Genomic DNA, 18,194 nt, shown 5'->3' on the forward strand with positions numbered 1-18,194 from the left:
CCATCACCAACTCCCAGAGTTCACTCAAACTCATGTCCATAGAGTTGGTGATGCCATCCAACCATCTCATCCTCTGTCGTCCCCTTCTCCTCTCGCCTTCAATCTTTCCCAGCATCAGGGTCTTTTCCAGTGAGTCAGTTCTTCGCATCAGGTGGCCAAAGTATTGGGAGTTTCAGCTTCAACATCAGTCCTTCCAATGAACATTCAGTCCATCCAATGAACATAGGCAGATAGTTCAGTTCAGTTCAGTCGCTCAGTCGTGTCCAACTCTTTCCGACCCCACGAATCACAGCACGCTAGGCCTCCCTGTCCATCACCAACTCTCGGAGTTCACTCAGACTCACGTCCATCAAGTTGGTGATGCCATCCAGCCATCTCATCCTCTGGCATCCCCTTTTCCTCCTGCCCCCAATCCCTCCCAGCATCAGAGTCTTTTCCAATGAGTCAACTCTTTGCATGAGGTGGCCAAAGTACTGGAGTTTCAGCTTTAGCATCATTCCTTCCAAAGAAATCCCAGGGCTGATCTCCTTCAGAATGGACTGGTTGGGTCTCCTTGCAGTCCAAGGGACTCTCACGAGTCTTCTCCAACACCACAGTTCAAAAGCATCAATTCTTCGGCACTCAGCCTTCTTCACAGTCCAACTCTCACATCCATACATGACCACTGGAAAAACCATAGCCTTGACTAGACAGACCTTTGTTGACACGGATAAGCAGTACATAGAACAATACAGCACAGCTGGAGGCAGGCCGTAACAGCAGCTCTACAGGCACAGTTGGAGTGGAGAGAAGGTTTGATACTGTTGCCTGGGGGTGAGGAGTCAGGAAAACAGGGCAGCAGAGACAGCAGAGGCCGGTCTGGAACGATCCATTGGAAAGAGAGGGGCCTGGAAGTCACACGGGCAGGAAAAAGCAGTGTGTCTTTGGGAGGTGCCCAAAGGCTGCGGGTGGCAAGGGGAGCAGAATGCAGGGAGGGAGGGGAGGTGGGAAGGGATGCGGGTGAGGTGCCGAGAACCTGGGGTGTCTCTTTTGGGGGTGTGCTCCTTGACCCGCAAGCACTGCAGGGTCCTTTGCACTTGAGGCAGGGAAGTTACAAATCTCAGATTTCTTTCAGAAAGAAAAGGCTCATCAGTGTGGGGGTGCAGTGGCGGCGTCCCAGGCCCCACTCTCCCTCGTGAAGAGTTGTGAGCAGCCTGGAACAGTGCCAAGAGGGCTGGACTTCGGAAACACAGCTCTGTTTCACGTCTTCCCTCCCTCCCATGCCCCTTCCCTATCTATGTACCTGAGAAATAAGCACTGAGAGCCTGCAGTGTGCCAGCAAGAACTCTGGGGAGTCATTGATGAATGAGACTGACGTCCTAGTCTGGCCGTCCTGGGGCCTTAGTCTACAGGAGGAATCAGATACATAGGCAACCCAGCACACTGCCACTGTGTACCCAGGGAGAAAGGGTGCCCAAGGGCCAAGAGAGCTCCTAAGAAGGTCAGGAAATGAACATTACAGTGCCCTCAGGCACTAAAGGAAGCTCACCACGGCAGTCAGAGCCCAGAAGTCAAGAAAGAGAGAGTGGGAAAAGGGGGCTGGAGGTCTCCAGACTGCAGCGAGCCAAATCACCAAGAGCCTAGAGCATTGTGCTCAAAGTCCAGGCTCTCTAAGGGCGATAGGAAACTACCTCTCACGTAAGCCAGGCTGTGATGACGGCCCTGCTAGTTTTCTGCAGGATAGTAATAACACGTTACCCTCCCTGGGCACTGATTTATTTTCTGCCAAGCACTCTCCAGACACTAGTTTATTTAACCTTCATTAAATACCTCGCCTACATCGTGAGGTAGGTTCCATTACGATCCCCATTTAAGGTAAGAGTGAAGCAGAGAGAGGTGAAGTCACACATGTAAGGATGAATCTGGGCCACTGGACAGGAAAGTCAACCAACAGACCATTGTACTAGAAAAGTGAGCAGTGGGCAGGCTGATAAGCAGAAGGACTCGGTGCTATGTGGAGACTGAGCGTAGGAGAGCAGAGACATGAGAAATGACCCTCCCGATCCTGTTTCCAAGTCTGCACTCTATATTTATTTGGAATGCTCTACTCGATGCTCTGACAACCTTGGGTAAGTCTTGTTAAAACATTTTCATTATCGGTGCCAGTGACATCACCCTCAAATTTTAGGTGTGCATAGATGTGTGTGCCCAGCCTCATTCCTTATTAAGGATTTGAGGTGACTTCCAAGAAGAACCCCATGCAATAATTTTTTCAAAGTACGAAAAAAGGCTACATCTCATAAGGACTGAATAAGACCCTCAGGGCCCAGCCCAGAGCCTGGCACACGGTAAGAGCTTCATGAGTTTCTGATGCTTTCCTGGCACACCCACTGGCCTCTACTTCACAAGCCCAAGGTTTTGTACATATTCCTCCCTTTCTGGTCCTTCTTTCCTGGCTCTTTCTGTCCCTCCCGCATCATCACGCTGCAGTGACGTTATTTTTGTTCCCCATCTCAGTTTATTCCCATCCTTGTCTCGGTTCTCTCCTGTTACTAGCAGTCCCTGAGTTCTGCATCTCTAGGGAGCTCCTTTGATGATTCCCCATGCATCCCGCGTAAGGAAAGTTTCTTGAAACGCATATATAGATTTATATGCATGTTTATTAAGCACAGATTCATGCGTTATAATAAAGATACCCCAACAAATCAGAGGTGATCCACGCCCCACAATAACCAAGGGTATCACACCCTGACAGAGTGATTTCCAGGTCAACATAAAGAAGTAATAAAGATTACTTACTTATTAATTACCACATAAAGAAGTAATACAATTGGCCTGTGCAGCTTTTCTCTGCAGACACAGAAGGTTTCCATCAGACTTTCTGAAATCATGAAAATTGCTCAGGGATTCTTGGTAACACCTGTGGGGACCAGTCTGGGAATCGAGAGGAGGCCCCTCTAACTTGGAAAAGCACCCTGTAGCCGGTCTGAACTTTCTCTTCCATCAGCTCTTCCGGTCTCTCCTTCCTTCACAGGCTGGTTTCTAAGATGAGCGGTTGTGGATGCATCGCTCTCCCCAACACCTCACAAATCGAAGCTTTCACTCGAGCCAGTTTAGAGCCTCGGAGATCAGGTGTTTGCTCGTGACTTCCCAGCACTCCTTGCCACCCAGCAACCAATGCCCCAGGACACTTCTCTTGTGGCAGTTTTATGTGATCTAATTCACATACCATATAATATACTAATTTAAAGGGTACAGTTTAGTCAGTGGCTTTTAGTATAGTCACAGTTATGCAACCATCACAATAAATTTTTAGAACGTTTTCATCACCCCAGGAGACATCCCACACTCTTTGGCAGTCACTCTCCATTACCCCCATCCCCTACCGCCCTAGGCAACCATTAATAGACTGTCCCTGTGGCTTTGCCCATCTGGACATTTCATGTAAATGAAGTCATACGATACGAGGTCTTTTTGACTGGCCTCTTTCACTTAGCTTAATGCTTTCAAGGTTCATTCATGTTGCAGGTTGCATTTCCCTCCTTTTTATTGCCGAATATTCCACATACCCATACGCTACATTTTGTTCACTCATTCATCAGCTAATAGACATTTGGGTTGTTTTTACCTTTTGGTTATTATAAATAATGCTGCTGTGAATATCCATGTAAAATTTTTTCTATAGACATATGTCTTTATCTCCAGATGTTCGAGCTGAATTTAGAAAAGGCAGAGGAACCAGAGATCAAATTGCCAATGTCTGTTGGATCATAGAAAAAACAAGAGAATTCTAGAAAAAATATCTACTTCTGCTTTATTGACTACGCCAAAGCCTTTGACTGTGTGGGTCACAACAAATTGTGGAAAATTCTTAAAGAGATGAGAACACCAGACCACCTTACCTGCCTCCTGAGAAACCTGTATGCAGGTCAAAAAGCAACAGTTAGATCCGGATATGGAACAAGACTGGTTCAAAATTGGGAAAGGAGTGCGTCAAGGCTGTATATGTCACCTGCTTATTTAACTTATATGCAGAGTACACCATATAAAATGCTGGGTTGGATGAATTCCAAGGTGAAATCAAGATATGCAGATGATACCACTCTAATGGCAGAAAGTGAAGAGGAACTAAAAAGCCTCTTGATGAAGGTGAAAGAGGAGAGTGATAAAAGCTGGTTTAAAACTCAACATTCAAAAAACGAAGATCATGGCATCTGGGCTCATCACTTCACAGCAAATAGAAGGGAAAATGCAGAAGCAGTGACAGATTTTATTTTCTTGGGCTCCAAAATCACTGTGGATGGCAAATGCAGCTATGAAATTAAAAGATGCTTACTCCTTGGAAGGAAAGTTATGACACCCTTAGCAAATTATAAAGCAGAGATATGACTTTGCTGAAAAAGGTCCATATAGTCAAAGCTATGGTTTTTCCAGTAGTCATGCATGGATGTGACAGTTGGACCATAAAGAAGGCTGAGTGCCAAAGAATTGATGCTTTTGAACTGTGGTGTTGGAGAAGACTCTTTAGAGTCCCTTGGACTCCAATGAGGGCAAACCAGTCAATCCTAAAGGAAATCAACCCTGAACGTTCATTAGAAGGACTGATGCTGAAGCTGGAGCTACAATACTTTGGCTACCTGATATGAAGAGCTGACTCATTGGAAAAGACCCTGATGCCGGGAAACATTAAGGGCAGGAGGAGAAGGGGGCAACAGAGGATGAGATGGTTGGATGGCATCACCGAGTCAATGGACATGAGTCTGAGCAAGCTCCAGGAGATAGTGAAGGACAGGGAAACCTGGCATGCTGCAGTCCATGGGGCTGCAAAGGGTAGGACATGAATTTAAGAGTCAGACATGACTTTGCAACTAAACAGTGTTTTTATTTCTCTTGGGTCTACACCTAGGAGTACAACTGCTAGTCATATGGTAACTCTGCTTAGCTTTTTGAGGAACTTACAGACTGTTTTCCAAGACAGCTGTACCATTTCACATTCCCTTCAGCAAAGTATGTGGGTTCAGAGAAATTTCTTACTTTCCTGTAAGATCTTCCTCTTTGATATCACTGTTGCCACTACTGGGGTTCAGCATCTTATCACCCTCCTGTCCAGTGTTTCCATGAAGGGAGCTCCAATGGAGCAAGTTCTGACTTCTTTCTGTGTCCCGTGCTCATTGCTTCCTCCTTAATGCTCTGTTATTTATCTTTCCAGTCAGGGGCAATCTGACTTCATTTTGTGCACATTCTCAACAGAGAAAGGTTGATTTAAGTGCTGCATTCAAGGTCTTTCTTTCCAACTCAGTCCCTGGCAAGCTATGTGAATCCTAGGTTGTCTGATCTGCTGTCCCAACTCTCCTCTGGGTAGGCTGTCCCACGGTCCAATCTTGGGAGGTGGAATTAGGAAGCCTGATCCTAATAGCAGCATCTCTACTCTACAGCCTTCTATCCAATCCTAGCATGGAGTGACAGGTCTCCCAGCACCTCATCTGACCTGTGCAACAGCTGCATAACAAGCCTAAAGTGCTACCTGCTTAGTCTAGAGGAAGGCTTGTATGGTACAAAGAGCACACCCATAGAAGTTGACACTCGTCTCCCAGGCCTTTTCTAGCTCCACAACTTAGCAGTTGAGGCCCAACACCTAACCTCTCCAAGATCAGTTTCCTGATCTCTAACAGGGGGCTACTGCCACCCAAGTTTTAGGATTTAATGAAGTGAGGCATCTACAGACCTTGCTCAGCACTTAGCAGGCACGCAGTACTGGTTTCCTTCCTTCCCTTTCTTATCCACGCCCCCGCTCCCCGATACAGCCTGACACCCCTGCATGGTAGATATTTCTGAACAAGTGATTCTAAAATAGTTCACGGCCTTTTGTTGAAGGATGGACCTCCAGTGCCTGGCATCCAGCAGCCTTCACAATTTGGGCCTGGCCTATTTCTCTCAGTGCGTGCCCATGTGTTCTTGTCTGGAACCTCAACTACTAGCTGTGACCGCAGAGGCATTCTTTCAAAGCACATCTTGAGTGTTCTCACCAATGAACATTCAGCTTCTGCACTTTCCCACCCGCCACGTCCCTCCCTACCCTTCATCCGTCTTAGATATTCTTCCCAAGCCCAGGTTACAGTTATTTCCTTTTTTGCCTCCTCCCACAAGTTCTAAGTAAACTCAGTCCAGCAATTTGCTATCTGAAACTATAGTGTTTACCAGTCACTGGGAGATTTACTGAGATAACTCTTGCTTATCAGTCAATTCTAAAGGAAATAGTCCTAAATATTCATTGGAAGGACTCATGTTGAAGCTGAAACTCCAATACTTTGGCCACCTGATGCAAAGAATTGACTTACTGGAAAAGATTCTGATGCTGGGAAAGATTGAATGTGGGAGGAGAAGGGGATGACAGAGGTCAGATGGTTTGATGGCATCACCGACTTGATGGACATGAGTTTGAGCAAGCTCCATGAGTTGGTGATGGATAGGGAAGCCTGGCGTGCTGCAGTCCATGGGGTTGCAAAGAGTCAGACGTGGACTGAGCTCTCACTTTATTATTGTTAAAAATTTAAAGTATGAACTATGTATAAAATAGGTGACTCACGAGAACCTACTGTTCAGCACAAGGTACTCTACACAGTTGAATATATGTGTGTGTATAACTGATTCACTTAACAGTTATACAGCAGAAAGTAGAACATTGTAAAGCAACCATAGTTCAACAAAAATTAATTAAAAATGTAAAGTATGAAGCTTTGTCTCCTATCTAGTCTGTTAGTTAGCTGAGAAATAGCTACCACTAGTGAAACACTTTATATGTGTCAGGGACTATTCCTAGGCCCTTCACATACATTAAGGGCTTCCCTGGTGGCTTAGATGGTAAAGAATTTGCCTTTAATGAAGGAGACCCGGGTTCGATCCCTGGGTCAGGAAGATCCCCTGGAGAAGGAAATGACAACCCCCTCCAGTATTCTTGCCTGGAGAATCCCATGGACAAAGGAGCCTGGTGGGCTACAGTCCATGGAATCGCAAAGAGTCAGACATGACTGAGTGACTAACTCATACATTACCTCATTGAATTTTACTCTTATAACCTTCCTATGAGGCATGCATTATCATCCTTATTTTACAGGTTAAGAAATTTAGGTTTAGTGTGGTTAATAAATTGCCTCAGAGTAATCAGCTAGGAAGCAGTATAACTGAGATTTGGGTAAGATCTAATTAGTTCCATGTGCTGTGCTTAGTCGCTCGGTCGTGTCCCACTCTGTGACTCCAGGCTCCTCTGTCCATGGGGATTCTCCAGGCAAGAATACTGGAGTGGGTTGCCATGCTCTCCTCCAGGGGATCTTTCCAACCCAGGGATCGAACCCAGGTCTCCTGCATTCTTTTACCATCTGAGCCACCAGGAAAGCCCAATTAGTTCCATAACCTGTGCTGTTATTCTCTTCCTTAGTGGGGTCAACAGCATGTGACACAATGATGGACCCAGGGGAGCCACTCAACTGACCAAGACCACAATGAAGACAAGCTTGGGTTTTGGTAGGTCATGGCCAAAGTAGTTGGCTGCCCTATTGATCACATATGATATAGGTCATTCCTACTGGTTTTACACCTACCACCTCCCCCAGCCAGTTGAAGGTGGACCTCACTCTCGTTTTGCCAACTGTCTTTTTAGAAGAAGTCCTAACTAGGGCTGTAATAGCCTTTACTATTTACAGAAGACAGTGATGTCCATTATGCCACCTGGAGAGATTTAGCTTTTCCCCAGGGATTTTCTTTAATCTTCCCATGGCTTCCACCTCCATGAACAGAAAGAAGTCCTAGACGGTGGCATTCACTCCTTGAGGGTTACCAACCTAAATCCCCTGGAGAAAGGACATGCTATGTTTCTGCCTGCTTTGGCCCAAGCAGTCTACAAAAGCTCAACTTACAAGAGATGGCGGTGGAATGTTCAATCCTAGTTGAGATTCTTAAAAATGTTCATCTTGGAACATACATCAAAGCAGTGATGTCCCGCAGTGGGGGTGGGGGGGGGTGGAGTGGGGGGATGTGCCTGCTTGGTGGCCAGACCTACCACTGGCAGGATATGAGAGCTCGCTTTTCTCTGAACTTTCTTCATCTGTAAAATCAAAGTGATGGATTTTATGGGCTCTAGGGTCCAATCTAGCCACAGACTTCTGTGACTCTGGAAGGTGATGGAATTGTGGTGAGGAGAACAGAAAAGGACCCGGGCATTTTCCAGGTGCTTCTTCAATTCTGAGCATGCATGTGGTGGAGCTGGATATGAGTGAGCTATGAGGCTGAAGCCTGAGAGGGTAAAAGGTTCCAGTTCTGAATGGAATAATGGAACTCTAGGGGCTCAGGAACAACCCACCTTGAATAGCAAATCTGAGAAACTTTAAGGAACCGTGTGGCTGGTTACCAACTTATGAAGTGGGCTCTGTGGCTACCAGTTTATTCTTCTTCTGAGGATCAGGCCTTGTTCCTAGACTCAAGAGTAATCTTACTTCAATCGGGTCAAACACTACTTAGTTCATTTTCAGCTTGGGAGCCATTTGAGTGATGACTTTGCTCTCATCATTTCTGTCTCTGAGGAGCAGCTGCAAAGGCCCCTGGTTCAGAGGGAGGTGCCAAGCTGGCTAGGGAAGCCGGGACAGGATAGGGCCTTTAGCTGTCTTAGTTGAATCGACAGATGTAATCTCAAAACTCAGCACTTCAGGCATGCGAACCCTCGCTGATGTTTTCCCAGTACCTAAAGCGAACTGTTTGCTGTTTAGTCACGAAGTCGTGTCTGACTCTTTGTGACTCCATGGACTGTAGCCCACCAGGCTCTTCTGTCCACGGGGTTGTCCATGCAAGACTACTGCAGTGGGTTGCCATTTTCTCCTCCAGGACTATTTTTCCTGTGTCCAAGTGCCAAGACAGTTCTTTACTGAGCAGTTTCTCAGCAGTACACAGAGATTGAATCCTCCATTCTAGTGACCACATAGCCTAGTGTTTATGTGATGGGCATGAGCTGGAGTCAGCCAGGAAACCTACAAGATGTGGGTTTCTTTCAGTTGACCATAAGCTCCTGTTGCTTTAACAAATACTAAGTGAAATGATAACCCGAGGCTCTGCTTTTGTTTTCAAGCTAAACTCCACTTATCTGATGAGGGATGTTCAAGGAGCAATTCAGTATTAAAACCACATGGGGAGAATAACCATAGAGAGAATTTATTACCATAAAACCTCATATGTGTGTGTGTATATATATAGATATATATAAACATTGGCCCACATTAAAAAGAACATACCCTGAGGTGGGGATAGAAGGTGAGCTGGGGGGAGTCTGTCAGAGCCCCCACCCTAATGATGGCAGACTTCGTTTGGCTCTGCTCCTTAGGCCTGGCCCCTCCCTGGAGTCTGAGACCAGGAAATCTCTTGTATGAGAGCAGAGTCAAGTGAAAGGAGTGCCCCTGGAGGAGGAGGGAGCCTCTCCCTCCCATGACATTCGGGACGCTCTAGACAAGCCCCCACCACAGAGGTCAGGTTTGTGAACACAAGCGTGCCTCCAGGAAGGGTGACCGCCAGGAAAACCTTTCCCTTGGCAGACTTGGCTTTTGACATCACGCACCTTGGGCCCTACTTAAGGAGCATCGGTCGGCATTCGTCCTTCTCCATTTTGCCAACATTGATTGGCGTTTCTCTCCTAGAACTGTGGGAAGCAGGGTGGGGGAGTGGGAACACCAGCAGCATCCCCCGCACGTGTCCAGCCTTGCTTTGGGGAAGTGGCTGGAGGCTGGGTAAGTGCTCCCAGTCACTGTCGGGAGCGCTTACTGAGAGGAAAGGCAGATCCCTGTGTGCCAGACCCTCTCCCTAGGTAGCTTAGTCTGCAATTAGGTTACGCCTCTGGGCTTCACAAAAGCCTCGAGGCTCTACAACAACCTTTTCATACGTGTATATATAGATCTCAAAGTGAGACACAGGTTGAAATGTTAACATATGCTTTTCAATTCATACTGAAGACGTTAGGCCAGACACAGATTCACATCCTGCTGCCCTGACGCTGAGGAAACGCCTGCAGGATCGAGAAGGGCAACTGGTGGGGGCTGCGGCACATGAAGAACAGGCTGACTGATGCTCTGCTGAAAATCCAGCTTTGCTGTTCCAGATTGCTCATTCAGGAGAGGTAAGCAAGCAGTTAAACTCCATTTTGTGGCATGTGACCCCCAAAAGCCTTTAGTTTAGAGCCTACTTATGATTCTTGTAAAGGCAAACAAGTTTCTTGAAGACATCACAAGCCTTTTCGTGGTCTTTCTGGCATCCTCTCACTCCAGAGAGCAGTGAGGACACTGGTGTCCAGGAGGGGAAAGTGTGCTTGTGGGTGATTTGAAGGATCTGGGTACACTTAAGGTGGTCACGACACACGGAGCAACAGAAAGATAGTTCAGGAACTAACTTTAACTGAGAAAGTGGCCAAGGGCTCTCAGCTTGTTTCACCACCCCCGCCCCCCACCTTTTTTTTTTTTTTGCCACACCAAAGAAAGCTCTTTTCCAAAGGCTTTTGGAATGGGATGGCACTGATTCAATTACTTTCACAGGGGTGAACTTTCAGAGAAGACTGTAATCTGCAATAATTTTCAACTGAATGACCACAGCTAGTTTGTCCTGACCTGATATTTCCCTCAGATTGAGAATATGGTATTGGCAGGCTACATTCCTTCCTCCAAAGGACAAAAAGATTCAAGTGAAGGAAGGCTGGGCAGAGGTGACAGGGCCCAGTCTGAAAAGACAATGAGATCTGGATTTATCCAGACACAGAAGCTGCTTTGGAAGGCTTCTGTAGGCTGAAATAATCTAGTTTTGATAAAGACTTCAGGGAAGCCACGTGTCTCACTAATTACAGGCTGCCCTGCATGTTCTGACCTTGGCTACTAATAACAACGGAAAATCGTAGTCTCAGTTCGTGTCTGGGGTTGGTGAAAGGGAGAGTGAAAAAAGCAACACCCCCTACACCAAATAGAGTCACTGAATAATACACATCTCCCCCCTGCTTCCAAGGACTGGACAGTTTTAAATCCACTGGCTCTACCAGGCTCATCATACTGCCCATCAGCTTGGGATGCTGCTAGAGCCCACTAGAGCCCTCTGTAAGCAGAGCAACCCAGCTCAAGAGCTCTGCCAAACAGGAGAGCAGAGAATGGAGGTTTCGGGTGTACTTCTTCCACAGGCTTTCTCTGGGGGGCCCAGTGGGAGAGCAGGGGGGAACATTATCTGGCAAGTGGAGGTGGTTCTGTGGGGCCATGAGACAGTGGCTTTGAGCAGAGCACATGCAAGGCCTGGTTGACCGGGACTCTGGCTCTTCACGGGGAAAGAGAGAAGGCCAGGAAGCCTATCAGCCTGCAGCCACTGATGGGAGTTCATGAGGGAGTTCATGAGGGTGAATAAGACAGACACTTGGGTCAAGGAAAGATACTGAGAGACTGCTCTAATTTACCCAAGGAAATGGCAGATGGGAGGACAAGCATTTTGGCCAGCGCCTCCGCTGGGCCAGCACTCTCTTGTTTCCAAGGGCTGGAGTGTGGGGGGTGGATTTCCAGCTCATTAAGCACTTAGGGATATGGGGTGGGCAGCTACCAGGCTGATGACTGCAGAGGCTGACTCACGATTGGCCCTCAGTGTTGCTTGTGATGGGAAGGGCACCAACTCCAGCTTCAGAATTAACTGACTGCATTGCAAAGAGGTACGTGGTAAGAAAACAGGGTGGAGAGGTAAAACGGTCTATGTTTCGGAAACTGCTTATGTTACACAGGGGCTATGTTGAAACCAGAGGTATCTTTCAGTGGAAAGGTTTTCCTTGTGTACAAAACAGAGCCAAACTTTTCCAGCAAAATATTGAAAAGGAAACACTCTTGAATGAGTCTGAGTAAACAATGGCCTCTGCCATGCAGTAAGTGTTCTTTGTTAATTTTCTAATCTCTGCTTAGCACAGAAAGGCTACTGCCCTCCACCCTCATCCACCCTTAATGTGTTACCTACTGACTGGTCTGATCAGAAACACCCTGGGTTGTTAGAATAATTTCTAAATTCGATACATAACAGGATGCTAGTGAGATAGGTCCTTGTGAAAGGAGAGACACAATTACAGTTAAATAATTTAAAATCCTAGATCGGTACATAGAGACACCCACTCATTTCTGATGGAAACTTTGCAGCATGTGCTTCAGTGTCAAATGAAAAAGATATCTTCCAGAATCTGATTCTCCTCCAGGTCTTCGGGGGTGCTGCCAGCCCTGGTCTTGTTCCAGGTTGATTTCAGAGGACTGAGTCGGCAAGTACGGTGATTCCATGACCCACCTTCTCTGGAGCGATGGGGCCGGGGTTTTGAAGCAGTCTTTGGACTCAGAGATTGAACCAAATCCAACAGAGACGTCTCATACCTGTAACACATACAACCCAGACAGAAAATGATCAAGTCGGCAGAACATTAAAATCCAAAAAGACCATAGAGATGGGCTTCCCAGGGCAAGAATCAGATCACAGATCACATCGTAGATAAGAGGGCCTTCTCTGGGAACTTTAGGCAAAGTAAACACCAGAAGGGCCTTGTTGTCTGTCTGTCTCTAAGCCCTTGTTTTCTGCTGACTACTAACCTGTGAAAAGAGACTGTGGAGTGGGCAAAGTAATCATGGTAACAGCAACGATATTAGTAGTGACGTTTGCCACAGATTTCAGGCTCTGTTCTCAGTGCTTTACATGAATCTTCCTTTCATTCAACCCTCTACACAACCCTATGAGGTAGGTCCCCATTAGTTACATGAAGAAACCAAGACTCTGAGAAGTAACTCGTCTAGCAAGAGCCACTACCGGGCTGAGTCAGGACTTGAACCCAGGGCATTTGCTTCCAGCACTCACACACAGGGCACTTTTAAAGCTGCCTCTCAAAGTCTTTGCAGTCAGAGAGACTTGCTAAAATCTCTCTTTAAGACCACCTTACCTGTCTCCTGAGAAACCTGTATGTGGGTCTAAAAGTAACAGTTAGAACCTTACATGGAACAACTGACTGCTTCAGAATTGGGAAAGGAGTACGACAAGGTTGTATATTGTCGCCCTGCTTATTTAACTTATATGCAGAGTGTTTCTGTTGTTCAGCTGCCAAGTTGTATCCAACTCTTCGTGTCCATAGAGTCGTGTGCAACTCTATGGACTGCAGCATGCCAGGCCTGCCTGTCCCTCACTGTTTTCTGGAGTTTGCCCAATTCATGTCCATTGAACTGATGATGCCATCCAACCATCTCATCCTCTGTTGCCCTCTTCTCCTTCTGCCTTCTATCTTTCCCACCATCTGGGTCTTGATGTGAAGAGCTGACTCGTTGGAAAGCGTCTCTTGATGCTTGGGAGAGATTGAAGGCAAAAGGAGAAGGGAAAAAAAAAAAAAAAAAAAAGGAGAAGGGGGCAGCAGAGGATGAGATGGTTTGATAGCACCACCGAATCAATGAACGTGAATTTGAGCAAACTCCAAGAGATAGTGAAGGACACGCGCTGCAGTCCTTGGGGTCACTGAGTTGGACACAACTTAGTGACTGAACAACAACAATAAATCAACATGTGAAAAGTACTCAATAAACGCTCATTCCTTCCTGATATGCTACTCCTACTTTCTCGAGAATCTTGGAAAAGGAACACTTATTTGAAACTAAAGAAATCCCTCTAAAGAAGGAGAGCTTTGGTGTCTATCATTTTTATAAAAAAGTAAACTTAGAGCAGTTTAGAAGCAGAGAAACAAATTATATGGTAGATAACACCCTCACCCATGTCTCATTGTTTTTTTCCCAGGATTGGAAGCCAAACGCACAAAGGATCTCCCTCCACATTCATTCACAGGGGTCAATCATTTCTATGGACAGAACATGAGGCCTAAGCAGAGCATGTGTGACCTGTATAGCTGCACAGGGCCCCACACATGGTTCAGTGCTCTGCTGTGGCTGTCTTGAAATTCTTAGTGATCTTATCCTTGACCTTGTCTATTAGAAATAAAGTCTGATGGAACACGGAAGCATGCACGTGAGAGAGGAGATATCCCGGGCACGTGTGTGTGGGTTCTGGCCCACAGCACCGTGTGTATGCCAGATCGCCGGCTCCTGCTTGTGTGCACCTTCACACCAGAGCAGCGTGGGGGTGGGGGTGCAGGGCCCAGATGAGTCACGGTGACGGTGACAGAGGGGCGGTGGTGGTGGCACTGGCGGGAGGCTGGCTGGCCTTCTTCCCAGAGCTTATTCCCAAGGTGAAAATATTAGCTCTCTGGCCTGAGCATGGAGTTAAGAACTGCCAGAGCTTAGGCAATAAACGCCAGTAAATTACAAAACAAAAGCACGCATGTGGACACTGCAACACAGCATATCAGCCACACTAGGATTCTTGAAGCATTTAGAATCTCCGGTGTTAAACGCTGTTGCATTGTTGCAAAGCAAATATCCACTGGTTGAGAAACAGAAATTAAATATAAAGATTACTGCATTTGATGGAAAAGAACATTGTTTTTATAGGAAGCTTCAAATGAACAGATAAATGAGTAGTTTTAAATTTCACTTTTCTTTGTAATTTAAAATACAGTAATAGAAAGCATAATAGGCATTCTGAATTATCTCCAAACCACCAGGTGACTTTTGGTCTCTTGCATGACCTCTACAAGTTACAAGAAATGGTAGAGAAAACATCAAAATGGTATTTTACAAATTTAAATTAAATTAATGTGTATGAAGAGGTAAATCTTAAAAAAATTTTTTTTTCATAAGAAGCATCAGCTTTAGACATACTAAAATTTATATTTTGAAATAATTTATTAGAAATCTATCCAAATGGTGTCACAGTCCATAAAATATTCTTAACAGTTCCAGTGTCAGTTGCATCAGCAGAAAGATCCTTCTAAAAATTAAAAATCACCAAAATTTATATGTGATCTTTCATTTGCCAAGAGCAACTAATCTGCTTTTAATTATATCACTTAAAGTTGCTAAAAGTATAAACTTTGATGATCTAATAAATGAATTTGAAGAAACGTGAACCAGAAAAATTTTATGATCAACCAAGTTATCACATTAATAAAGTATTATTATTTATATTATATAAAATTATATCAAAATACAATTTTTTGCTAACTGTAGGTTTATGATATTATTCATATATCACCTGTTTTTAAAAATTTTTTAATTGAAGGATAATTGCTTTACAGAATTTTGTGGTTTTCTGTCACGCATCAACAAGAATCATCCATAGGTATACCCATGTCCCCTCCCTCCGAACCTCCCTTCCATCTCCCACCCCACCCCACCCTTCAGCCTGTGGCAGAGCCCCTGTTTGAGTTCCCTGAGTCATACAGCAAATTCCCATTGGCTATGTTTTACACATGGTATTTTAAATTTCTATGTTATTGTCTCCATACATCTCCAGCTTCCTCCCCCTCTCCTCCCACTTGTCCATAGGTCTGTTCTCTATGCCTGTTTCTCCACTGCTGCCCTGAAAATAAATTCATCAGTGCCATCTCTTCAGATTCCATATATATGTGTCAGTATACGATATTTATATTTCTCTTTCTGACTTACTTCACTCTGTATGATGGGCTCTAGTTTTGTCCACCTCATTAGAACAGATTCAAATTCATTTCTTTTTATGGCTGAGTAGTATTCCATTGTAGATATGTACCACAGCTTCTTTATCCATTCATCTGTCAATGGACATCTAGGTTGCTTCCATGTTCTAGCTATTGTAAAAAGTGCTGCAGTGAATACTGGGGTATATGTGTCTTTTTCAATTTTGATTTCCTCAGGGTGTATGTCTAGGAGTGGGATTGCTGGGTCATATGGTGGTTTATTCCTAGCTTTTTAAGGAGTCTCCACACCATCTTCCATAGTGGCTGTTCAGTTTACATTCCCACCAGCAATGCAAGAGTGTTCCCTTTTCTCCACACTCTTTCCAGCATTTATTGTTTGTAGACTTTCTGATGATGGTCATTCTGACTGGTGTGAGGTGGTATCTCATTGTAGTTTTGATTTGCATTTCTCTGATAGAGTGATGTTGAGCATCTTTTCAAGTCCTTGTTAGCCATCTGTATGTCTTCTTTGGAGAAATGTCTCTTCAGGTCCCTTTCCTACCTTCTTCTTAAAGGAAATTAAAATTTCTTCCTAAAGGAAAATACTTTTTGGTTTAGTACCTTTAACTGCATTTTTTAATCCTACTTTTTGAACAAAAGATTTTCAGTTTGCATTGATCTTGTAAGTTATATAGCTGACCTGGCCCTTACATCTCAGCCAAAATCAGACTAGCATTTCAGGCATGGAAATGTCATATTTTTTTTCTATGGTATAAAAATCTATAAGTTGAAATCCTTTCTAGCAGAAAATTTTCTTTTTTAGAAGAAATTTTTTTGCAGCTTTTATTCACATAGCGTTAAGCCAATGTTTCAATACAATTGCTTCTGTCATTCAAAACAATGATTTCTGCATTCAACTAAAACATCTTTATTTAGGGTGCAAGCCAGTGAGTGAGTTGGATACCAGCTTCTAAGAAAGTTTGTTTACAAGCAAGACAGACCTACTTCATGCTGAAGGTACAGGCTTTGTTTGTACTTTCCTTGGAGGCACGTAACAATGTTGTGCTAATATTCATCTCTTCATATAGACGATTAATTTAGTTTAAAATCAGAAACAATGGGAAGCCTATTTTTAAATACAATTTCAAGTTTTTGTTGTATACAAAATAAGGAGACATATTCTAAGTGAACAAATTAAACCAGCTGCCTTTTCTATTAAAACATAGAACTAAAATAATTGGGGATTAGGAATTATACCAGAAATCAATCAATTCAGAGATGCAAATTGAAATCCAGAGTAACAATAAGACGTTGAGTTTAAAGACTGATTGAACTTATTAATCATTTGAAAAATAGTTGTGGGCTTCAAATTTCTTCCAAGTATTTTAATTCAAATACAATACAGTAAAAAAATCTTTATAGAGTGATCCACAACAGCATTGAGAATTAGATCCGCTGTATTAGTCAGGATAAATTAGGTTATGCAGCAGTAACAAATTAACCTCAAAATTCCAGTGGCTCAATACAATTTAAATATATCCAATGCGATAGGGAGGCCTGGCGTGCCGCGATTCATGGGGTCGCAAAGAGTTGGACACGACTGAGCGACTGATCTGATCTGATCTGAATGCTTATGCTATGTGCTCAAAGAAGGTGTAGGCAGACAGTGACTCCACTGTCTCACAAGGTAACGTGAGCTTCTCTGTTGTCTTGGCAGGGAAGAGAAGCTGAAGAATCTTACAAAGATTCTCCACAGCCACATAGGATGTGACATAATACTTCTTACATTTAGTTAGCCAGAATCAGTCATGGATTGGAAGAGAGGAGAACTGGGTATTGCCAAATGCCAGTAATGCCCACCACTGAAGAATGGGTCTGAAATATAATTTGGAATAATTCTCTCATTTTACCAATAAAGAAACTTAGGTCCAGAGAAGTAGAAGTCAACTGTTGGCAGTCACAAAGCAACTGAGTGGCAGAGCCAAGTGTTTTTTTTAACACAGTTTCCTCGACTTCCTAGACTAGTTTATCTTTAATCTTTCCATCAAGTTAAACAAGATGTGCAACTAAAGGAACAGTAAAAGAAGAAAATGGTTGCTGTTTCCAACTATATTTTATTTTAAAAGTATAGTAGGATTAGTTGTAACTCAGTGTGAACACTGCCATACTCCTATTCAACGGGGCTGTCTTCACCAACAATTTCATCTACCTTAAAGTACAAAGGCTTATCTTCACGGGTCTGCTGTCATCATAAAAATTCTATTTCTCCTGAAGCCACATTCAGTCATGGATTACACGGCGGCAGAAGAACCAAGAAGTCTGTGGTAGGCAGGGACTTGGATTTCAGTGACAGCTCACAGCTGATTTTGTTCAGTAAATGTTTTCATAGTACTTTTGCTATTAGGAAAGACCAAATAATCTGGCAGATTAAAAAGCAACAAAACAGCAAGGATTATATTAAACATCAACACTTGAGAAGTTGCTGAACTTTATGCCAGAACTATATATGCAATAAAGCAAAATAAAAAGTGAATTCCCATGGTATTTTGTACTAACTACCAGTAAAGAGCAGTGTGTTTGCTGAGGTGACATGTGACAGGATTTGATTACCCTGGCCCGACCCCGATGGGGACGTTTTGTATTCAAATAATGTAAAGGGACA

The 18,194-nt window shown here is 44.3% G+C and overlaps 1 protein-coding gene across 5 annotated transcripts in view; it reads right to left on the reverse strand.

Annotated features, from left to right (window-relative positions):
- Nucleotides 1-2,621: 2,621 nt before the first annotated feature.
- Nucleotides 2,622-18,194, reverse strand: part of KIAA1328 (KIAA1328 ortholog) — a 426,147-nt gene continuing 410,574 nt past the window's right edge. For all 5 annotated transcript variants that reach the window (XM_024984413.2, XM_005224052.5, XM_024984414.2 and 2 more), the window contains one exon: nucleotides 2,622-12,383. In XM_024984413.2, the coding sequence (XP_024840181.1) occupies nucleotides 12,173-12,383 (211 nt within the window). In that variant the 3' untranslated portion in view covers nucleotides 2,622-12,172. The remainder of the gene's footprint in view (nucleotides 12,384-18,194) is intronic.

This window comes from Bos taurus, chromosome 24 (genome assembly GCF_002263795.3).
Source record: "Bos taurus isolate L1 Dominette 01449 registration number 42190680 breed Hereford chromosome 24, ARS-UCD2.0, whole genome shotgun sequence".
NCBI lineage: Eukaryota > Metazoa > Chordata > Mammalia > Artiodactyla > Bovidae > Bos > Bos taurus.